At 40.0% G+C, this 24,865-nt stretch overlaps 1 protein-coding gene across 2 annotated transcripts in view; it reads right to left on the bottom strand.

The window, feature by feature from the left end:
* Window positions 1–252: 252 nt before the first annotated feature.
* The window catches only part of zgc:63587 (uncharacterized protein LOC393431 homolog), a 31,624-nt gene continuing 7,011 nt past the window's right edge, over window positions 253–24,865 (bottom strand). For both annotated transcript variants that reach the window (XM_039804403.1, XM_039804404.1), the window contains exons 3-12: window positions 23,416–23,515; window positions 23,243–23,329; window positions 22,636–22,759; window positions 21,303–21,437; window positions 19,831–19,948; window positions 8,283–8,384; window positions 7,995–8,140; window positions 7,705–7,788; window positions 7,558–7,615; window positions 253–2,787 (exon numbers count right to left, since the gene is read on the bottom strand). In XM_039804403.1, the coding sequence (XP_039660337.1) occupies window positions 2,722–2,787; window positions 7,558–7,615; window positions 7,705–7,788; window positions 7,995–8,140; window positions 8,283–8,384; window positions 19,831–19,948; window positions 21,303–21,437; window positions 22,636–22,759; window positions 23,243–23,329; window positions 23,416–23,515 (1,020 nt within the window). In that variant the 3' untranslated portion in view covers window positions 253–2,721. The remainder of the gene's footprint in view (window positions 2,788–7,557; window positions 7,616–7,704; window positions 7,789–7,994; window positions 8,141–8,282; window positions 8,385–19,830; window positions 19,949–21,302; window positions 21,438–22,635; window positions 22,760–23,242; window positions 23,330–23,415; window positions 23,516–24,865) is intronic.

The following is a 24,865-nucleotide window of genomic DNA, read 5'->3' as shown; positions in this document are numbered from 1 at the left end:
GTTATTTTGGCTGGTAAGTGAAGCAAATCTACCAGCCACTTGCATGTTTTACCAGCATTTGGCTGGTGGATGGTGCTAATTTTATAAAAATGTTTCCCATAGAAATATGTCAACAATTAAATGCTTGTTCCACCATCTTTTAACTTATAAGCATTACAAATGTTTGTCATTCAAAAGTAAGCCCAGGATGCACAAGCATCAACTTTCTTTTCTTTAAACAAATTTTATTTCAGAGAAAAATACAAAAAAATGTTTACGCCTTAAAACAAGTCTTTACTGTCATATGGTTAAGAAATAATAAAAACGTGTGTCTTAAGTTCAAAAGACAGATGTGCATACAAGAGCAAAATATAGAAAAACTAAAATATTGCCAACAACACATCAATGACAGCACAGTTAGATAGCACTGCTAAACAGAAGGGTGGAGGTCACTTACGCTTATAACAGTTAAATATATATTATTCCTAAATGACCCAAATACAGAATGATAAAAGGCTGCACATGTAGTTAAGACAGTTTTAAAGGTTCAGTAGGTAACTTTTTTTTAAAACAACTTTTTGTCATATTTGCTGAAAACGGTAGCACATACGCAGACAATCTGTGAAAAAAATCATGTTCCTCTGCCTTTCTAAGTTTCCAAGATTAACTACCAATCAGAGCAGAGGAATCTCTACGCAGTGTCAATGACTGCTCGTGAACTGCAGTCAAACTGTCAAACTCATCAAATATGAATCAATATTCTGTTAGTGCATTGCCTATTTCTTGCCTCAAATTCTTTCAGAAAGATATTTTAGTGTGCAGTTTAGCTGAAACATGAGAAAGTTTGGTTGTTTTCCTAATGCCATTAGGAACACCAGGAGGAGGCAGAGGGAGGTGGATTTTTTTCCACAGATTATCTGATTTGTGTAAGCAAATATTAAAATATTTTTTATCAAAGTTGCCAACTGTAGCTTTAAATGACATCACTGAAACAAATACGGACACATTAAGTGACTGGACTGAATAGTGCGATTAGTTTTCAGTCTGTAGTTGTACTATGGCACTGACATTGAGATCATGCAGCTCCTGATGATAAATACAGAAAATATTAACAAGATGGCACTTTCATTCAACTATAACATGATCCTAAGGCTGGTTGTGTCTCTTTATAACAAAGTAGTATTAGTTTGACTACTTGCATAGTAGCTTTTCAGCTTAAAGGCCTAATAAAATGCCTAGAATTAAGTTTGTAGTGTTGGCTACAAAATAAGGTTTCTAGTTTAGCACAATTAGGTACAAAGCATTCTTCGTTCTCTGCATGGACAGTTTACATCATTCACAATCACACTTGCATTTAACTGTGATAATATTTATTGCAGTATTAGACTAACGCAGTGAAGATTCCAGCATCCAGAGGTAAAGGTGATGGGCTCATAAGCTAACAGAAAACACGTTAAATTAAAATATGTTCAAAACCGGTCAGAAGCTGATAGCAATATAAATGGAAAATGGTGCCGTCTGAAGCTTGGACTTGAGCAAAATGCATAATTCATACATATATTTCTGTAAATAAGATAGTGTGATGGCAAAACATCTTAGTACCATTATCACTGGAAGCTCTGTGGAGTCATAATTAAGATCAAAGACTAAATAATGGATATGTCTATGATAGTCATCCAGTATCAAAACGTTGTGTTCACTTTTTTTTTTCCCAGTCCAACTCGGCAAACTTGTAACTTATACAAAAAAATAAGATAATCAGCGGGCCTATATGTGGATTGTAACTGGAGTTTGACAAGATGTTCAAGAAGCTCCTGAACAGCTGATGGATGGATGTTTGGAGGGAAGAAGAAGAAGTGGTATGCAGATAAAGATGATTTGATCCTGGATACCTTGACTCCTGGTGGACCTGCAGCATGGCAGCAGGCAGTGATTGATTCAGAGGAGGACCAGGTATGTGTGCGTGTGCGTGTGTGTGTGTATATATATTGTGACGTCACGAGAGGCTGTGTCCTGGACGGACGTTACATCCCCCTGAGATGTCTGCAAGCACAGACAGCTGTGGCTCCATCCGCTGGTATAATCGGGAAGTCCACCCCTCTGTGGCCAATGTTCCCACACAGCTGTGACAAATCAGGAGCTGATGAGCTGAAGGGTTTTTAAGGGATGGACACACACTTAGAGAGGTCTGTGTGTGGTGGGGAGACATGGTCTCCAAGCTGGGCTCCCAGGAGGACGAGAGCGCTGTGCTGCTGTTGCCATGAGGAGTATGAAGAGTTGGAGAGACTTGTCTGTGGAGGAGACTCACTGTTGGAAGTGTTCACCTGTGGTGACTTACTGCTGGCTTGGCCACTAGCTGCAGCCTGGACTACCATAAGGCTGAGAAAAACTGTTTATTTTCCTGAGGGAGAGAATTATGATTTCAAGAGGCCGAAGAGACATCCCTGAAGTGTTGGCCCTTAAAGAGCAACAAGATGTCTGCATTCTATTATGTTTTCATTGACTTCCAAGAACTTTAATAAATTCCTTGTTATTATTTGAACCTCGTCTCCTTGCACTACTTGAGCCACCCCGCTGACAGCTGTGAAGCCTCTCATGACGTCACAATATATGTGTGTGTGTGTGTGTGTGTGTGTGTGTGTGTGTGTGTGTGTGTGTGTGTGTGTGTGTGTGTGTGTGTGTGTGTGTGTGTGTGTGTTGAGGGGGTTGGTATCACCGTGTTTCCCTTTTGCTCTGATGCTTTCATTCATCTGATTTAATCTTCATCTGTGCCTGCATCTGAGCGATCATCTGCTGCATGCGTCTCAGCTACAGAGAAAGAGGAAAAATGTTAAAATCACAACGATGGCGTTTTTTTCATGTAACCATTATAATTTTGCACCAATAAATTTCAATATTATTCCTCACTTGATATCTCTGTTTTAACATATTTCAACAATTACAGTCTAAAATGTTTCTTTTTCTTTCTCAACATAGTGTTTGCTTATTTTGAATGATCAAAAATCTTGAAAACCTTCAACAGTTGGGGTGAATATAAATGTATGCTCCATGGTTTAACCAATCAGATGCTTGTGTTCTTAAAGGTTCAGTATGCTTGAAAGTTGTATAACATGTTGTCCAACCACGTATTAAGGCAAACCACAATAACAGAACAAACAAAGAAAGGAAGTGCAATCTACAGAGAGACAAACTTCAATAGAGAACATACACTGACTGATTGGCAGGTGCCGAAACAAGGCGATGAGCAGTTAACACCAAAAGACCTCACCAACATGAAAAAGCATCTCATGGACTTCCACTTGAAATAGGTTTAAAGTGTTGTAACTAGAGATTTTATTTACCATTACACAAAACAGAGGTTTGCAGATGGTCATTATTCAATCAAATGAGGAGTAAATCAATATGTTGATTGTGTAATGATAAAAATCTATATTTATATCAGCACAGTGACTGTAATAGCAGATGAATAAAGTGTTTTAAAATAAATAAAGCATAGAATCAATGTCAAACAATAAATTAATAATGGCTGAAATGTTAAGGTAAAAATAATGGGCCCATCAATAAGTGAATGATCTATTGAGACAGACAATGAGGATGTAAAGCTTTAAAAACTATCATGAGTCCCACTGTTAAACAATAAACTTTTCTGTAGCTTTCTATGATGTCTATCGCCATCTTGTGGCTGATAATAGACATTCAAACGATTCATCTGAGAAGTTTTTATTATCAATCCTATGTAGCCCTCTCTCATCTGGGGCCTGTTTCACAAAACCAAGATAAGGGATTAAGCCGGGATTTCCCAGTTATCCTGGATGAATTAAGCCTTGATTCGGTTTCACGAAAGAGGAGGCACATAAATCACCATGGAGATTTATTCTGTACAGCTAGCCTGCTCCTGACCAGGCTAACAGTCAGGATTTATTTAATCCTGGAGCCTTTTCTGATCACCCAGCACTGGTTTTACCCTATTGTTATTATCAGCCTGGATTAAAATACAGCAGGTGCATTTTGCTGTTTATTTAAGTACTGTTATTATTTAAAGTTGTGACCATTATTTTTTTTATTTATAATTATTCATGTGACAGTCATTGTTACTGTTATATTGCTGTATGAAGACTGCTGTTCATATTAGAAGTTTGATGAATATATTATGGCAGTTGTTGAGATAATTAGAAAAGGCTGATAACATTTCAAATGTGTTTTAAATGAAGTCTGTTACTAAGGGCAATACATACAATGCTGTACATTTCTATAGTTGACCAATGCACCTTGAATCATTTTCGTTGATTCATTTTTTTTAAATTCTTTAACAATAAGCATCATGTTTGTTCCACTTTCATGTGCATTGTATTTGGCATTCTTAGCACACAATTTATGTTGTCCAGTAAACTGGGAATATAATTTGGGAGGATTGTACAATTTAAGAACATATCCTAATTGTACAATCCTCCTAAATTATAGTCTTAGTTCACTGGACCAGTACCTATCTGGTGATGTAGGCTACTGTACATTCATGTAATAACAGGGAGAGGACACCTCAATGATTTTTGACCTTATATTTGGGGAAATAACTGATGAATATCACTCTGTTCCATTCATGTTTACAGTGTGCGTGGAATTTATCACTTAATTATCTTCATAGTTTCTAGATTTTAGAGTCCAATTTCTTCAGTGTCTTTATTTTCTATGTCCATATATACAGGGAGCAAGGCATATAATATGTAGAGAAGGAAACTCGGCCTCTATAAAAAATAAAAAAATGAAACGCGAGAAAAAGCGTGGCAGATAATAGCGGACCGACTGAATGATAGTCTAAAAATATACATTTATGAAATACTGCTCTTAACTGAAACCATTCACTGAGTCACTGTCATTTGCAAAAACGAACAGTTGTACACTTTGCATTAAAAGCGAGCAGTGGAAGTTAATGACTTAGGAAACTTATATTTTAGCCCATGAGAGAGAGGGAGGAACAGAGTGAAAGAGATTATTTACGCATCACATTCTAGCCGTTGAAGAAAATTGATCTTCATTGTAAATTTCCGAGTAACATTATCTTCTGCTTACTTTTAAGGCAAAGAGTACAACTGTTAATTTGTGAAAATGATTAGTAGCCTAATCCTTGAATGGAATGATTATGACGGTTTCAGTTCAGAGCAGTGGTCAGTTAATGTATATATTTAGGCTACAATTACGCATTCAGTCGGTCCGTGATCGTCTGCCTGGCTTTCTCCGCTGTTTCATTACAGCGCGTGTTTCTTTTCTTTTTTACAAATAATGTGTTTCACGTCATCATACTTCCACAAGAAGCTGCTGCTCACTCTGTATAAAGTATGTACAACGCGTATTCTCCATTTTGGCATCAGTAAATCTGTGATTGACCTCGCGGTCTTTTGAGGAAAGCCGTGGACGGCGCATCTATCTGAATTAGCTTGGCGCACAACCCTAGTCGCTCCTCCTCAGCCTGGCTTGGCCTCGTGAAACGCGCCAAGCCAGGATGCACCGATTAGACTAGGTCAAGCCTCGCTTTATCAGTTATTCTGGATTTATATATTCTGCTTTTGTGAAACAGGCCCCTGGTCTTATGTGTTTGGAGAGAGAGAGAGAGAGAGAGAGAGAGAGAGAGAGAAAATGTGCACCTAGCTAAACTTGAAAATGAATATTAATTCTAGGTTTAACATTGATTTAAAATGTTTATATTCAACCTAGATTTAATACAAATAAAATAAGGTAAGATTACTTATTTACCTAGGGACGTGTGTGTGTGTGTATATATATATTTATTGTGATCTTACCTCCCACCCCAAACACTGACAACACGTAAACAAATGTCTCTCCAGCTTTGTGTTTTGGGCTACCTACATAACGGAGGTCATTCCCACCATAAAACTGGGCCCGGACATCCAGACAGGATGTGATGGCATATCCTGCCTGGGCACATTGTTTACAAACAGCTCTGATTGGACCCCGCCCGCTCTCTATGGTGCGCTGCACCAGCAACACAAACAGGCCAATCAAGAGCAATCAGGAAACAGGTTATTGCCTGGTGACATGCAGGCTCCGTTACGCAAAATGTAAACAATACAAATAGAAGATCGTGGGGTGAAAATAAATAAAACTTTTTTTTCTCTTCCTAAAATATATAACACTGAATAATTGACTGTCAGTAAAACCAGGGCCATAACATTAATGTTATAATGCTGTATGTACAACAAAGATGACAAAGCCGTTTTTCTATACAGTCTGGCGGAGTCTTTATTTACATTTCATTATACACCGTGCTCAGGGCACTTACTAACACGGGTTACTGTGGTTTAAGTGATCAGATACTCGTGTGTTTTTAAAGGTTTGATCTTAATCTGTCTTAATACAATACTTGTGTACACTAAAATAGAGATACAGATCATTGCACAGATATTTACACCTTTCATAAGTACCAATTTACCAAAGCATGCAGCCATATTTAACCATTTGAAATATTTTGCCTAATTGTTTAAGTTTTCAAAATGAGATGTCCAGGTGATACAACCACCTACAATTCATAACACACTGTAATTATGATTTCGCTCATAAAACAATATTTTCTCCTGGAACTAATTTAAAAAGTGGAGATTTACATTCCTTCTGTGTAGTTCTGTGACTTTAATGGAAACCAGTGCGGATGTGTTTAATTATAATGCATTAGCTATGTTGAGCAGGTTTAAAGTGTCTATCAGTCCTTCCAGAAAAATGCGTTTTTTTGTGATTATGCGGCACGTTTTCTTAAAAGATGTGATGGAATATGCGGGATATTTATGCAATTTTATGCGATGAAATTGCGGGGGAGAAAAAAAGTGATTCCCCCAACATGTCGCGTAATTACATCACTTCATAACGTTCCCATGGCAACAGGAGAAAATGGCTGCTCTTGTGTATAATAAACGCAACATTTTTCAACTTTCTGCTAAGATATATTATGTGACTTTTTTGCAATGAAAATGCGGGGATAATGAAATCATGCAAGCCCCGCATATTTTGCGCGGAAATCTGCAATTTATGCGGCGTATTTGAAAAAATGCGGCCCCCCGCATAAATATGCGGACTTTGGCTGATTATGCATCGAATTATGCGATCGCATAATCGCGTTTTTCTGGAGGGACTGGTCTATGGGTTGATTCTGAGTGTACTAAAATGAATTGAAACCAATCTGCTCCACGAGCATGATTTGGGTAATGGTTTAGTTGTCAGTAATATTGAGTTGTATGCACACATTAACTTGGCTGGCTGTACAAAAGCAGTGGCATGGTCGTTTGGCTGTTAACTGTCCTTTAACTTAACCCTGTTGCCTAGTATGAAACATTAGAAAATGTTCTACAACTTAACTTGTTTTATCTTGTTGGACAGAACGATGGAAGAACTATTGATTTTGTCCCCTATTTCCTAAATTAGAGTTGCACATTTCACAGCCCCTAACGAGAGGAGGAATTATTACGCCGACCAATAACTCTTATAAGATACTGTACATATGGCATGTGAGTATTATGTTAATATGAACTTGAAACTCTGAACCTATCCTCTAATGTGTTTGTGTGCTCTTACCTCGGCCTCTTTCTGTAGCAGGATCTGGTCCTTGTCCATCACATCCTCATCCGCATCCCTGCACAGAAACAAAACACTTTAGTTTAAAAGCCTATGTTGAAATAGAGCAACATGTGCTGATTAAGTGATATAAAAACAGTGTCTCACCTGCCCACTCTCTTCAGCCTCTCTGAACGGAAGTTCTCATAATGCAGATCCTGAGTTACCTCCTGGAGGTCTTGCATGTGGGTCCTGCAACAAACAGACATGCAATCCTTTCTTCACACACTGGGAGGCAGTAGAGACTCAATGTAAACGTTTTATTATTATTTTATTTTTATTTTTTTAAATCGACCTTTAAAACACACTTAATGAAGATAAAGTTCTGTCGAAGTTTTAAAAGATGTTCTTTCCGAAAATCCTATTACTTAAGCAGTTTTGTTGCCAAGGAGACTCACACAAGCATGGTGCGTAGTTTGAGGAAGTCATTGTGCTCAGGATTCTCCACTTCAACAACTCCCCAGGGGTAGAGACGACCACGGATCTTCTTCCCCTTCACCTCAATCAGCTGGTTGGAACCAATCACAGCAAAGGGAATGCTCGCCTGGGAGTGGAAGATAAATGTCAGAGGATCCCCAGAGAGAAACAAAGTCAGAAAAAGGGTTTGGAAAATAAAGGTATCAGAGAGAAGGGGGGTGAAATAAAGCACAGCAATGATGAACAGGAAGAAAATAGTATCTATATACCTTCAGGACTCTGGTCTGCTCCTTGAACTCCTCATCCTCGTCAGAGTCGGCGTCAGGTAGCTGATAAATTCTGATCCCATGCTCTGCGATCTCATCCAGGATCTGGACACAAGAGAAACCTAGGGTGAGCCGGCAGGGTCGTGACCTCCTGACACGTCCCATTGCAGAGGGAAAACGCGACTGTTGAACCCTGCAGAGGTGTCACTGCAGACACTACCGGAGGGGCAGCTTGACATTCTATTAACAATCTGTACTCAAACAGTGCAGAAACCAAGGATGTAGAAAAGCACCTGATTGAAAAACAGTAAAACATCCTCACCGTCACAACCACTAAGGACCAGTCTCCTCACGAAATATATCTTTTAATAAAAATGTCTACATTTGTAAAACTTTTTTTTTTACCTTTCAATTTTGTATTCTTGTTTAATTTTGTGTGTACTCGATGCTCATAATGTATATAGTATTCTAGTTTTTTTAAGTTACTTAAGATTTATTTATTTGATTAGGACAATGCACATTAATCAACATTTCTGTAAATGCGCCAGTGTTAGCCAGTCAGCTAATTTTCAACTGTAGTCCTAGTTACATGTCTTTATGGTGGGAAGAAACCGGAGCACACGGAGAAAACACGGAGAAAACCCACGCAAGCACGGGGAGAACATGCAAATACCACACAGAAAGGACTGGGACTCAAACCCAGAACCTTCTTACTGTGAGGTAGAAGTGCTAACCACTGAGCCACCGTGCTGCCTGTACATATCCACACACTATGCATCTGTTCTTGTACTGTAGTTTATTTTTAGTTGTACTGTACTTGTAGTTTATCTTATAGTATCTTAAAGAATACTTGACAATAAAAGATAAAATCTACATCCAATTCCAGAATGGCACAGACTTCAGCTACACATTTAATTAAAGTCCCCCATGGATGAAAAGAAGGGTGAGACAGAAAGGGTAGGCAGGTGAAAAATAATAATGGTCTGTGCGTGTTTCAGAGTCAGAAACAAAGTTCTCACCCTCCTTTATTCACAGGCCGACCGGTGAAGAAACAAGTTAAAACAAAGGCGCTTTCTTCCCTGCTATCTCGGGGACAGATGTCCGTATTTATTATTCTAAACATCAAAGCTGCATTTTTCTTTTGTTTTCCCAAGAGCAGAGTTTTTAAATCCACAATGCGTTCTTATGTTATGGAGCCAAAAAATGTCAATTGTTGTTTTACTGACTTTTAGGGGGACTTTCATGTACTGTAGTTTATAAAAAGGACAGTGGTCAGTCAGCCAGGAGCCTGGGAAGTGAGCACAGGTTTTCCTACAGAGTGCAGCTCCTGTTTGAGCCCTTGTTATGGCTGTCGCTTGTTTTCTTAGTGAGCTCTGTGCGCAGTGTATGTGAGATAGTGTGTGTGCGGGGAGACTCGGGTATTGTTGTGGGGCAGATCTAAAAACAAACAGGCTTTGCAGGACTCAGAGGAGAGCATGACTCAGGAGCAGAGCCTCTTCTTCCTTCATTCACTCAAACACACATGATTTACAGATCTGTCGAACATGGAGGCTGGATAAACATCACTCTGGTGGGGCAGAGCATAAAGAATTTTGAGAAACTCTCTGGGGAAACTTTTAGGTAAAATAAACATTTGTGACACAATAGCAGGAAAAAATGAAACAAACAACAAATCCAGTCACACAAGTAGATAAGGTAGAGACAAACTTAGATAAAAATCCAATAAAACAGGAAAAATCTAACTGAAAGACCACTAAATAACCAGTTAACTGAACAACCAACGAAGATAGTGTAACATATTTTATGAATCCAAACCACCATTAAACATCCAGAAACAATATCTGGTCATCACACAAGCATGAGTCCGTTGTCTGCCATCATCTGTTTCCAGACCTTGGTAAGCCAAAAGCTGCAAAATAGCCGTTTACCTGAATTATTCTGTTCCGTAACATGTGCTTAGTACAGCCTGACACCTATAATCAAGACTTTCAGGGATCATCAGAAGTCAAAATCACTGCCTGCTCCAAATCCCTGTAGTCTCCTGTTGATTTACTGTACACAATGTAGGCCGTAATCCCTAATGTTACGCCAGCCTCCTTCTCAAAGTTGTGTATTTTTATTGGCACGGACATGTTGGCAGTGGAAGCCATTTTGATTTTATGACCATCCTGTGCGGCTATATTACAGCCCCCACCTCCTCCCACCCCCATCCCTCCCTGTGCTGTTATGGTTGGCCGTGCAGGTCCACCCAATGCTGTCAGGGCAGGGGACAAACAATGCCACACAAGATTCTGCATCAGTATTAATTAGAAAAGGAAGCCGAAGATTTATCGCCTCATGTTTCTGGCTCACATTGCTGAATATGCAGCATTGTTTGTGGAAATGATTCCGTCATTTTAGGCAGTTATGATAAGTGAGAGGGTGGAGGCTGATGTCGAGCTAGAAAATGGGTTAGATATGAGACAAATTGCAGGTGAAGCATGCATTTCCAGTGTAAAGTCATGGCTATTTCAGTTCTAGGAATAGCAGTATTAAATATACTGTACTGGTTATGTGTAGCCCAAATATAGCATCCCCGCAGGTCTATACATAGATATAATTACACAGGGTGATGTCGTGGGAGACGAGACTAAGCAGTTTTTCTGCAATGGCACAGCAGGTTTAACCAAAACCTCCAATCATAAAGAAACAGGGTGTAAAACCCATCATTACGGGGATCAACCGTTTCATCACATGAACCTGACGAGGGAATAATATTTTTATGATTCGTTCATTGTCACAAGCAAACCCACAAAATATGAATGACTCCTACGCAATGACAAATGGACCCTGGACAAACAACATTGGCAGAAAACAAATACCTGCCGAAGAAAATGAGCAAAGAGACAAAAGAGGGGATTGTGGTGAGCACGGCAGGCCTGATATTCAACAGGCAACCGCATGCACAAGCACACTTACAATAATACAGTTGTAGTGTGACTGTTGAGGACAGAACTGAGCCTCCTCTGGCCTGGCATGGTGTTTGTATCCATTCAACTAAAACTCTTACAGGGAACAATACTTGGAAGTACAAAACATGTAACAGAGCATTCTTAGGAAATAAACAATGCAGAGAGAAAGAAAAAAAAGTCCACAAAGCAAAACAATCAAACTGCATCTCCACACTCATAGGCTTGACACTAATCAACCCTGATTGAGAAGAGCAAAGATCTCAAATTCAGAGGTAATGTTTATGTAACCTCACAGCTGCCTGCCAACTTCTGCAGAGCGGCCATGGGAAGGAAACGGTGCATCTTTGCCATTAGAAGTAGTAGATCTGATCAGCTTTCAGCCGCTTTAAAACCCTTTTCATACTGAGAAAACACATTGAGGGACAGGGGCCCTCTTTTTTTCAAGACTGCAGTTTATTAAAGGAAAATCCTGGCCATGGTGAGAGTTAAAGACACAGAAATCTCTGCACTTAGACTCTGCAAAGAGCTAACTTGAGGTGATATGTTACCACCATATGCAACAGGCAGTATTTAAACGCTGGACCAATGGGTCTGATGAATTCCAACTGTCCATAGCCAATAAACTATGTAAAATATAATAAAGGGCCAAAGCACTTTTTGATAAAACCGGCATCTCCACCATCTTCTGCCAACAAAGCAAGACAAGAATTCTCTATATAAAAAAGGCTACAATTTACACAAGGCATCAATGTGGCTTTTAAGTACATTTGCAAGGAAATATACATATTTACACTGACTAACTGAAGAGTAGTGAGCTGTGCGTCACTGTAATTAATATTTCAAACAACACATACAGCACGAAAAGACAAAGCTGCTTCCTACTACTATTCTTTAGTTTCCAAACTTAATTTGCTAACCTTAAGACACATGAGAACAAATGCTTCTCCCTTGCCAGGAAACGCCTTTCAACTAACCGGCTCTCTCCTGCCTGCAGGGAGTGTGAGGGGGAGAGGGAGCCCCAACCATACCTGAACTAGGGGGGTTCGGAGGGATTTAGACCTCATACCAGCCGCACGCACACACGCACACACGCGCACACACACACACACACACACACACACACACACACACACACACACACACACACACACACACACACACACACACACACACACACACACACACACACACACACACACACACACACACACACAGGTATAATCTGGGGAGTAGGAGTTTACGCGTTACGTTTGTGGAGCTTTGTAGCTCCAGGAGGCCAGTGGATCACCATAGATGGAGAATGACCTTCAGACCATCTACAGAGCAAATCCCTCTGACTGTTCAAATATCATCTCCTTCTAAAAGTACCCATACAGCACAGACTCTGACACACAGCAGCACTGGAAAAACAATACCTTTTTGTTCACGGGATTAAAGACACTTGCATGCACAGAAACACATTCCAGATATATTCAGTCCGAGTCTGCGACTGGGTGGACGGTCCAGACTGGAACAGACCGGGCAAGAACAGCTGGATTTGTCCTAAGGCACTGAAAGTACAGAGGAAGTCACCACAACCATGGCAACGCGAAGGCATCATAGAAGTTATGGTGATCAACACACTTGCACGCATACACATGCACAAACACACCCGCACTCCTATTGTCTGGGCTAAGTATTAGTACAGTTAAGACCACCCACCTCTCTCTCTCTCTCTCTGATCAAAGAGCATGGGGAGGAACAATCAAGCTATTCATGTAATCTTGTCTAAGTGAGATTTACAAGGGGATAGTGCGAGTTTAGTATTTCAACCACACATCAGGTTTTTGTAACTTGGTCTGGTAATCAAAAGGGTTCTCAACAGCAAACTCAACAGCAAAAAGTGACTCATTAGCAGCACTGCAAAGTCCGGAAACCATCTTTTCAGGTTGGCCCTCTAACAATGAAACTTGTTGTTTTCACACTGTAGCTGGCTTGTACTTTCTTTACTTGAGAACAGGTGATTGTGCGTAATAGAGCTGCTTGCTCCATGAGGAAAAATGCATATTTATTGTTTTAAAATCTGCAGAGACATGGAGCATGCCCTGGCACAATGACTGCTTGAGGGCAGAAACATAAATATACCCGGGTGTTTGAAACAGTGGCAGGAAAAGGACCGGGCATAAACCAACCAAGGACTCATAAACTAACTAACACACAAACACACAAAGGAGCAGTGAATCACCATTCAACTTTTACTCATGGGGCACCTGCCTAGACATGTGCAAAGAAAGAATATTAAGAAATGAATTGAACATCAAATTCACATCATTGATCTGCTGCCTATACCTGCCTCATAATTTCCCTTTCGAGCTTTACTGATCTGACCGTTATTGCTATTTAAAAAAAACCTGGTGACAATATTGGCCGGTACAAGCAGTCCACCACTCATAATGTGTCCCAGCGGGGCCGTAAAGCTGCTTCACACAGCGGGGGTATGGTGGAGCGGCTGGGGGAGAAGACAGCGAGTCAGACAATAAGGGGAAAACTGGGACAGTGAGGTCTGTGGCAAAAATGCTTCTGGTCTTCAGATAACCTTTGATCATAATTAAATTGTTGAAAGCAACTTTCAACTTTTCAAATTACACTTTTTAAATTACTTCAGTTTTTTATATCAGAAAGGCACGTCAGTGTTTTTGTACACTGTTGCACCGCAAAAAAAGAAAAAAAAAGCACACCAGCTTGATTACTTGATAGAAATACTAATATATGGACACATTTTTACCTTGCGAAATAAAGTTTTTTCTCAAATAAACATTCTGTCACAATTTCGTAAAGCTCAAGGTTTTGTCTGAATAACTGTCTGAAGATATTCAGTTAAAGCAATATTATGTTACCATTTTACCTTAAAAATAACAGTTTCAAAATCATTTTGATGCTACACTGACTTGAAATAGGGAGAATGGTGCCTCTGTCATTCCCAATGTGCGCCCTTGAACGCCTATTCTTGTACTATGTAACTTTGGCACGTGTACGATCTCCCGGGAGAAGCACTTTAACGCTTTACGGCACTACCACTGATACAGGTTAAACTGGATCATATTTTATGGAGACAATGTTTTCTGTTTTTTAAAAACAGATGCAAAAGTAGCCATTTGTACATTTTTGCTTCCATCAGGATTCCAGTCCAAACATTAATCAATCTGGTCCTTTATGTTCAAACAGAAAACAGCCAGTGAAGCAGTTTGAGACTAAAGCTCTGCACAGGATATGACTTTAAGGTCCCAGACTGAGAGGATCAGTCCCTCAATATACCCTCCTCAGGGCAACTTATGAGCTAGAGACCAAAGTGACCCCGGTGAAGGAAATTGGCATTAGAGCAAATTAAAAAATAAATAAAAGGAGGACACAAAGAAGCAGAGGAAGAAAGTAAGAGGCAGCTGAATGAGGCACTGCCAGGAGAGGAAGGACTGAGCGAGAGGCAAGCAGAACTAAAGGGGATGAAAGCATGATGAGAGGTTTGTTAACTTTGTTTGTGAGCCTGAGCTGCAAAGGGCAGCAGGTTGTGTCTTGTCAGTAAAACACTCTTGACACATTGCAGGAAACTTATATTGTTCTGTACAAGCTGTGCTCTTGCTTTTGAGAGGTGGGGTGGGGGGGTTGTTCCTATTTACTGAGAGACAAATAACTCTGAACGGTGAGAAAGTGCCCAGTAAAAAAACAACAACTAATAAATACTGTTGGAGAAACGCGGGTTATTAATCATCCTCCAGCACTCGGCTTTGTGGCAGGTTCTTGGCTGCTGGTGCTCTGATCTTAAAGGAAGGCCTGATGCCCTGCTACACTGTACCGAACTGTAGGGAAGGACTCAGGTATGTATACATAAGAGCCAGTTCAACTAATCTGATCGAACCAACAAATACTCGAGCCAGATACATTTATTCTCCTGAGACACTTAAAGAGATAAATGAGCATGACTATGACGCTTACCATTTACAATGACTACGTTTACAAGCACACAAGAAACCAGACTACTGTGATAAATCAGTAAAGGCAGGAAGAGCACATTTTTGATAGCTACTATTGTCTGAAATTAGTGAAGAATCTGATCTTTTGTAAAAGCTCTGGAATCATTACATATATTAAGTGTAAAATGTCATAAGAAACCTATTTACTAGTATTTAGTGATATGACACAAGCCTCGCGGTTCAGCTGTGAAAAACAACTTATTTAATTATTGAACTCAACAAGAAGATGAGTACAGTTTTGTACACTGTCATAGCTTCGACTGAATCATTTTGGGAAGACGCACAGCAATGATAATTTATTTATCCTGCTGCTGATGGATTGCTCCCTGTGCTTGTATTTGTTTTATAAACATTTGCATGTAAAAGAACATTCACAAACCTGTTTGAGGATATACATGGTTAACTTTTCAGGTTTCTACAGCAGGAATTCAGCTGCATTAAAAATGTGTCTCGTAATCCCATTGCCTGTTAAAGTGAAACAGGAATTTAAAAGCCAGAAATAATCATATCAATTAAATGCATATAAATGCAGCGAGTTCTGTTGATTAAATTCAGGGCTACTGTGTAGATTTGAAATACACGGACGGAAACTGAAACAAATTCAGACTGCACAGAAGCACCACTGAAGCATACTTACTTTTACAAATTGAGATGAAGATAAAAAATTGTGTATGCCCAAAATGTGCCGAACCAGGAGATAATGTGCCCTCTTTAGGGACACAGGGTGCCGTTTCTAATGTGGGGCAAATTAACCATCTGCATTTCCTGACAATAATGGCTTGTCCAGGAACTCATCATCAGATACAGTCAAACTAACTTTTTGTGTGTGTTAGTAAAAAGAATACCTTTTCTTCATTGCTAGAATTGGAAAGCGTATGGATTTGGGTAGTGTGTGTGTGTGTGTGTGTGTGTGTGTTTTGTGGGCCTATGTGTGTGAGTTTACAGTACATAGTGTACAGCGGGAAATGTCTGTTAAGGGAACACTTAGCAGAGCATGTGAAAAAACTGTTAGACAGATGGTGTTGTGGACAGGTCAGCAGTAAAGAGGTCAGATCAAAGGGATAATGTTAAAGTATTTCCGCTGCCCCACTTTTATTGACTATGTGTTTACAGTATAGGATGTCTATCAGCAATTTGGATTAAAAGCAAAACATGAACAAAATTAAACAAGAGTTATGTTTATAACTGTAATCAAGACAGCTGACCTACTGCATGCTGCCAGCTGGATCAGAAAGCCAACAAGCTTGGGGGTTTTCTGTAGATTAGGGCGGGGGCCGGTGGTGGCAGGAAACATGGTTTTGTTCATCGTAAGTGCCAGAGGAACACTCAGAAGGTTTGAGGAAGGTCAAAACACAAAACAACTCTACAGGGCACAATTTAACTGGCAAGCCCCTTAAGGACAACGCAGTGAAGGAATTTCACCTTTGATGCTGGTGAAATACTAGTGAAAATACAGAATAAATGGAGCTACTGAGTTCTCGTATTGTCCTAATGAAGCACATGTGAAATCTTGTCTTAGGAAATTCAGAAGGAAAGACTGTGTGTGTCCTGAATCTGTGACCCTGTCTGCCTAAGATGCTACATCAGCAATTTCAGTCAATCTGACTGTGGGAGCCTTGAACAAAGCAGACTCGCTGCTGAAGGAAACGGAGCTGAGCTGGACCCCGGTCAGCCTGACACCCTGCCAGACCTCTGGCTCCAAACCTGAATGAGAGGCAGGTGGGAGGTCTGGGCATGAACGAGCAGGTGGGGAGACAGGCTGACTTCCAATTAAAAACAGTAATGAAAAAAAAAAGTAATTTGCAACACCAGGCCATACCACGCCCACATTTCTTTCTGAACTAAAACAAATGATTATTTTCCATTGTCTTATTTTCTCAATAACCGTTAAGAAATAAAATAAAATGTCAGAAAAGAGTGAAAAATGCCCAACACAAGTTTCACATGGTGAAGTCCAACCAACATCTAAAACCCAAAGATATTCCATTTAGGATGACATGAATCAGAGAAAAGCAGCAAATACTAAAGAAAATTTAAGCTGGAGCCAAAGAACGTTTTCCATTTTGCTTGAAAAATGGCTCAAATACTTAATATTTGAAAATATGAAAATATGAAAATAGTTGCCAATTAATCTTCCATTGTACGACTGATTGACTAATTGTTTCAGTTCTATTCTGAATCAAAGATAGAGACCAGAGCAAGCATGGCAATCTCTACTTTAAAAAGGTCCCATGGCATGAAAATGTCACTTTATGAGGTTTTTTAACATTAATATGAGTTCCCCCAGCCTGCCTATGGTCCCCCAGTAGCTAGAAATGGCGATGTGTAAACCGAAACCCTGGGTATCCTGCTCTGCCTTTGAGAAAATGAAAGCTCAGATGGGCCGATCTGGAATCTTGCTCCTTATGAGGTCATAAGGAGCAAGGTTACCTCCCCTTTCTCTGCTAAGTGGTAGTTGGTCAAGGCCACACCCCCACCCTCCACCTTGGCTGAATTTCGGGAAAGAGACTTCAGATACAGTATTAGGGGACCACTAAGGTCTATATAAAAGCATCCAAAGAGCACCATGTCATGGGACCTTTAAGCAATGAATTTCTTTGGAATTTAATTTTCAAAGTTTTTAGGTGAGTAGAGCAGAGTAGAGTAGAGCAGGCGCATAGCCAGTAATTGGCCAGGTGCACTGGCCCGCCCACTTTACTCACTGGCCCACCCAGCCAAGTTTGATCAACACGTTTTGTTTTGAAAAATATTCAAATGTATGAAAAAGAAATAGTAACATAACTAATAGTGTGTGTGTTTAATGTGTCTTCTCTTCTGATTAAAACGAAACTGTTTAAACCATAGAATAAGGATCAAAGTAAAGGAAGCCTTGGAACGTAGTTGGTTGCTACGGTAACAACAGGCAGACTCTCCGGGCTGCCTTCAGCAGCTAACGTTAGCTAGCTGGCTTTTTAGACAATGTACCATGGATGTGTTAAGCAATACACTGTTGAAAGTTACCGCGAAAACAATGGCTTCTCTTTAAAGTGGTATGGACAGTTTTCGTGGATGGAATACAGTGTAAATAAGGACAAGCTTTTCTGCAGCCATTTCCCCAGTGGAGCTGACAGCCCATCAGCCAGAGAGGAGTGTGTTTGAGTGCTGGCACTCACAGAGGTAACATTAAGTAAAACGTATTTCATGCTTCTTGCGTTATTATTTAAGTAACCTAGTAACCTTCCTATTTAGTAAGAAATGGTGAACACTGATGATGGCTTCTAGCTGAAATGCGTTTGTGTTTTGCCCACATTAAATAAGAGAACTTATCTGTGAGTGACGTGGTTTTTAGTTTTCTTTGATCCTGTCACTGCCGTGGACTCGATACACTGTCTAAGATTTGGCGCCTTGCTGGCCACTTTTCAATATCTTTCATAATTCAAACAATGCTAGGCTGGAAGTTTTGATTTCTTTGATTTTCTTTTACTGCTGGTAGCGCATTTGCTGCTCATGATCCAACCATAGTCCTGAAGCAACAATGCTGTTGCATTGTTACATGTGCGATTTTTGTCTGATGTAGGCTATTCTATGTCATGCAGTATGTCATTTAGATGCCTTCTCTGCTGTTTGGGTTCATGATTAGTTGCCACTTTGTGCTATAAAATGGTTAATTTTATAATAAGCCAATGCTGCTGGTGCAAATATATTTTAGCCTGAATAGGTTAAAATCGACAGGTTTTTGTCTATATTGTTGTGTACAAACTTTTTAGACTGAGTTTTGTTGGTTGAGCATGTTGGAGACAGTACTGCTATTGCCTTTGTAATGCAGTATGTTGGAAGGTAAAATTGTTGCTCTTTTTTTCAGATTGTCCTTTTTGCTACTTCTACATTTTTTTGAAAATGGCCCACTCACTTTTGTACTGGCCCGCCCAAAATACTATTTCTGCCTACGCCACTGGAGTAGAGGTTATCGGCTGCACATGTTGCAGTGAGGTGTATGTGTGTTGTATTGCACTACTGTGTCTTTCCCCCTCTGGACAGCAGGAAGCTTAGGAGCTTACAGCCAGGCAGACATTTGGGTAACTTCCAGCAGGAAGTATCTGGGATGGGTTGAGACTGGATGAGATTTTCTGCCTCTACATTATATACAACACTCTTTTCCTATGTATGTTCCTCCTAATGTTTCCTCTCTTATGTCGTCCCTCCCTTAACTTTTAAACAATCTGGCGGTATCATCAAGATCACAAAATGTAAGCCATAAATCACTGCAATTAACTCGGGGGAAGTAGACGTGTGCTTTCTCACATGAACGCACGGATGTCTGACATACCAGGTTGCCAATAAAAATGGATACGTGATTTTGCTATGTATTATTCAGTGATCCACTTTCTAATGGCTAAACCATATAACTGTAGATGTTACAAAAACAAACACATAACACACCACACAAGTCCCCAACATCCTGACAATAAGTGCTTAGACAATTCAGCTTTCTCCTTGTGCCAAGAATCAAATCTAGGGGAAAGATGATTACATATCCTGTATATAGAACAGCTACAGATCAAAATTGTGTGTGTGTTTTGTTTGTGTGTGCGCGTGTGTAGATATCAAACTCACCCTCCTCTTCAGGCGATCCCTCTCCCTCAGTGTCAGTGTGTCAGCCTTGGCAATGACTGGGACTATGTTGACTTTGCTGTGGATGGCCTTCATGAACTCCACATCCAGAGGCTTTAGACTAGCAAAGAAAAAGAAGAAGACAAAGAACAATTAGGACACAATGGGAAACTGAGGATAGCGGACACAAAGGAGGGGACCATTTTGAGAAAAGAAAAGAAAAAGATCAGTGAGAAATTAGGGGGAAAGAGAAAAATCAGAGGTGACACCAAAGGCCAAACAACAAATATAACTTTACTTTACAGTGTGTTTCAGAAGTAATCTTGAATATACTGGAATAGACTCAGAGAGTGTAATACCTCTTTAACACCAATGACCAGGGTCGGACCAGGGTTATCTGACCCATGTTCCAACCTTCTTTTGTCAATTCAAACCAAGCCAGTCAACACGGACTGATCCCTGGTCATGACAAAATTCAAATGCAACCTGGGTCACAACCCGGGTTTGATGCATACCAATTACCTCAGTGCTAGAAAATGGCGGTAACCATCAGAACTACTGTTTTGTACTTCCTCATTGTACAGTAGGCTCTCAGCAGCCTGAAGTTTGAACCGCAGGCTGTGAGCTCGGACGAGTGAAAAAAAGAGAGCGGAACGGACCATTAAATGAGAGAAATAAAACGGTATTTTCTGATTGTTTCACAGCGGTTACGTTTTATTAAAGCACAAATAAATAACCACAAAACACTCAACAGATTTCTTCCATTTAATTCTCCTCTGCATTTTATTAATTGCAGGTGCAGCAGTAAACAAGGAAGTAAGCTACTCTAGTATTGATTTATGACCATTTTAGGATTAGGGGAGAACATTTCTCTTTGTTTAATAACATTAAAAGTAAAGTTAGGCTTTGCGGTTTGCTTCCCGACTCATTTTAAAAAAGAGAGAGAAAGAGGGAGATTCGCTGCCAGCTGCAGACAAGAGTGGCAGTGGTGTGAATGAGAAAAAATAAAAATTTTCTATTCTTTCCCAGCGGTTACATTCTAATCCAATCCAACTTTATTTGTTAAGCGCTTTAAAACAACCAAAGTTGACCAAAGTGTTGTACAGAAGAATAAATAAGACATCATAAATAAAATACATAACAATATAACATGAATACAAAATAATAGCTGCGCAATGAAAAACAATCAATCAATCTAAATAATTAAAACAAGTACAACAAGTCAACATCTTACTAGGTGTCTAAGGCCACAGAGAAAAGATGGACTTTAAGAAGAAAAACAGACAAAGAAGAGACCTGTTTTACGTGCAGAGGCAGATCATTCCAAAATTTAGGAGCTGCCACAGCAAAGGCACGGTCTCCTCTGAGCTTCCGCTTAGCACAGTGAGCTTTACACAACATCCATGTTGTCCAATGAGCATGACTGTGCGCCCCCTGTGCGTGTGTGAAAGGGGTATAAGAGTGTGTCTGTTTACCCATGTCCAAATGGAGATATGAAGTAGAAGCAGCAGTGCACCCTGTTGTCCACTATGTGTCTTCGGTTCAGCCCGCTCTCATCATGGAGGTATCGCTCAAACTGATTGTCAATGTACTGGATGATGGTCTTGAAGCTAACACCAGGGACACAGGCAGAGAAAGATATGTAAGCCTCCTTAATTACACCAAATAACCACGTAAACATTATTTTATTTATTATTTTACACGGACTATGATATTGTCAGTTTAAGGAAAGGAAATCATAAAAATAATTTTGAAGGCTATCGAGTAATAGATGTAAATCTAGGAGGATCTTTACTGTCATTGAGAAACTGTGAGCCAAATGGTTTTGGGTTCCAACAATGACTCAGTACTGTGGTTTTATGTCAGGCGATATACCACTATTGTTGTAAAATTCTGTATCTCAGTTTTGGGATTAGATGGAATTAATTTTTTGTTGCGGGGGTTTATGTTCCTCTATGAGCTGAGAAACTCTTTAAACTCTACACTACAAACTTTAAAAATACAGGTGGTCGAAGTAAAATTACAGCTGCTGTTTGTATAGTTGCAGAAAAGTTGACATCTTGTTATAGGCTTTAAAACAAAACAAAAATAGGATATAAGCTATTTTCACACCTTCTGTTAATGACTGCTCAGCTGGTTTGATAAAGATAAAGTTTAACCAATGAACACATTAAATTATCTTCTAGGCAGACGGCATAGTATGAAAATCAAGTTGTAAGAAAGGATATCTTTATTTTGGAGCAAAAACCCCACTATAGTTCTTTGTTAAAAACCCTACTATTGCACCTAACTTAACTGATTTCTGTCCAGTTAGATTAACTTTTAAACATTATTTATCAAATTATTGAGAATGTGACATCAGACACATTCTGCTGTGAGAAATAAAAGGTTTCTGTTATTTCATCTCTTTTGCAGTTATGTCCTTCTTGGTAGCCACACACACACACACACACACACACACACACACACACACACACACACACACACACACACACACACACACACACACACACACACACACACACACACACACACACACACACACACACACACACACACACACACACACACACACACACACACACACACACACACACACACACACACACACACACACACACACACACACACACACACGAAATCTAGACCTAGGGAATGCAGAGGGAGGAGAGGTAGGGGATAGGGAGTTTGGGATAAAACTTGAGAAAGGGAGTTGTTGAGAACAGGAGGGAAGGATGAGAGAGCATTCTGGGCAGGAAACTTGTCCCGAGATATAATTTCCTACTCCTACACAGCACATAAACACACCAGTCCTGGCTATTGATGGCATCGCCGTATCCAGGGGTGTCAACCACGGTGAGGCGAAGCTTTACTCCTCTCTCCTCGATCTCCACAGTTGATGCCTCAATCTGCACCGTCCTCTCAATCTTCTCTGTAGAGTGGAAGTACACGAACAAATGATGGTTGGCATAAACAGAGGAGTCATCTCAGTAGCCAAGTGGAACATTAATATCCCAAATTCCTGCCTGAGCTATTGCTTTCACAAGACACTGAGCTGCCACAACCGTAGGCTTCAAGAAGGTGGATACACCTTAAAAGATGAAATCATTGGTTTTGTCATCTAAAAGAGCTATGCTTTTTTTTATCTGCACAAAGACCATGGACCAGGGAGAGCTTGGATAATTGTTTTCAAGCCAGCACAAGTCCTAACCTAAGTCAAGTCATAAGAAGGGCAGGGTCATATTTTGAGACTAAGGCATTCCCAACATTCCTCTTGAAATAATGCGCTGCTGGAGACATTGCAGGAGACGTTTCTCTTTATTATTACAGTGTGCACTTTTTTGTATGTGTATGCAGGCGTATGCGTGTGTGTGTTTGTCTGTGTGTGCGTGTTTGTGCGCACTGGGGAGTATACCTGCGGCACCAGGGATGTAGCGTTCAGGGTAGAGATCAGTGAGAAACAGGCTGTTTATAAGTGTCGATTTGCCCAAGCCAGACTCCCCTGAAAAACAAAGAGAATGAAAATACAGCTCTATTCTTTAAAGAAACCATATTATCTACATTAAAAGAAAAAAAGTGATCACTCACCAACAACCATAAGGGTAAATTCAAACCCTTTTTTCACAGATTTTCGGTGCACTTGGTTTGGGAGGTTGGCAAACCCTACATAACCTGCTGCATCTGGGAACTGTGGAGCATAACATATATACAAATTATACATAAGGAAGTATTGCACTAGTCAATATGTAAAATCTAATTAAAGGCGTCAGTAATTATGTTATTTTATGTGATTTCCTACACTACATTTTACTATTAGTTTTTTCATTGTTTATGAGGTGTGTAAAGGTGCAAGTGAGTGTATAAGCGTGAGATTGATGATGATGCATATCATTGAGAAATTCCAATGGGCAATAAAGCCTAGCCATGAAACACTCCTTTATACAGGATATCCTCTATAGATGCCGGTGCAAGCATGTGTGCATGAGATTACAAGTACCATGAGTCTTAATCACCCCTGCCTTTTTAGAAACCCCTGCTGAATACTCTATAATCTGTCAGTTTAGTTTAGGGTTGGGACGAATCATCAACGTAATCGATAACATAATGCGTCGACACAAAAAATGTGCGTTGACGCATCACGGGTAGAAATCTAAATAAAACATAGCTTCCTCCAGCAACAGCTCAAGCATGGATTCCTCGCAAGTTCAACAACACGTTAAGAAAAAGGCTCACACACGGTCTTCTAAAGTGTGGGAGTATTTTACTCTTAATGCCAACAACGTGGTAGTCTGTAGACTTTGTAAAATGCATCACTGAGTCAGGATAACAGCAGCAAAACACTAGAAGTTCTGCTCTCCTTTTAGTCTCTTTCCCTCCCAAGTAGAGTTTAGATTCTCTGCCAGAGCCCGAACTTGACCCACGGGCTGGGTTGCGATATTTCCAGCCACTATCCCCGGGCCAGGCCCCTGATCAAGCATTTGTGTTTTTTTAATCATTACTTTATTAGCCTAATTGGGTGGGGAGAAAGCTATGCCTCTCCAGCTTCTCCCGTAGTCTGTCCTGCACTGACTTGAGTGTGAGGTAAACTGTGCTAAATCGTGTCTCCCCCATCTGTAGCACTGTTTTCGATAATTGCGCAACCAGGTCAGATTGTTTCAGATATCTCACGAGTCCTTTATAATGTCAGTTATACCAGCCCAGTTATTAAAATATTGTCGGGCTCGGACAGAACGTGCACAGGCTCAGGTAGGGTCGGGCTTGATTTTTTGTGCCCGATTTAAGCTTTACTCCCAAGCATGTGCGATTATCAACATAGTGACACAGAATGTGTTCCCAGTAGTAGCCCAACAGTATGTTAGTCCGTTGATTTGTTTTATTGCCCCGCTATGACTTAACATTAAGCATCATCAAATGCTGTCAGTCGGCAGTGTTATTTTTTTGGTTTACCATCATCATGAGTGACCCAATCAATTACAGACTATATTATATGTTATGTTATATTAGACACTCTGCAACTTGCCTTATGTTGGATTTATTG

Source organism: Perca fluviatilis, chromosome 6 (genome assembly GCF_010015445.1).
Source record: "Perca fluviatilis chromosome 6, GENO_Pfluv_1.0, whole genome shotgun sequence".
NCBI classification, from domain to species: domain Eukaryota; kingdom Metazoa; phylum Chordata; class Actinopteri; order Perciformes; family Percidae; genus Perca; species Perca fluviatilis.
This window is presented reverse-complemented; position numbering and strand designations above follow the sequence as displayed.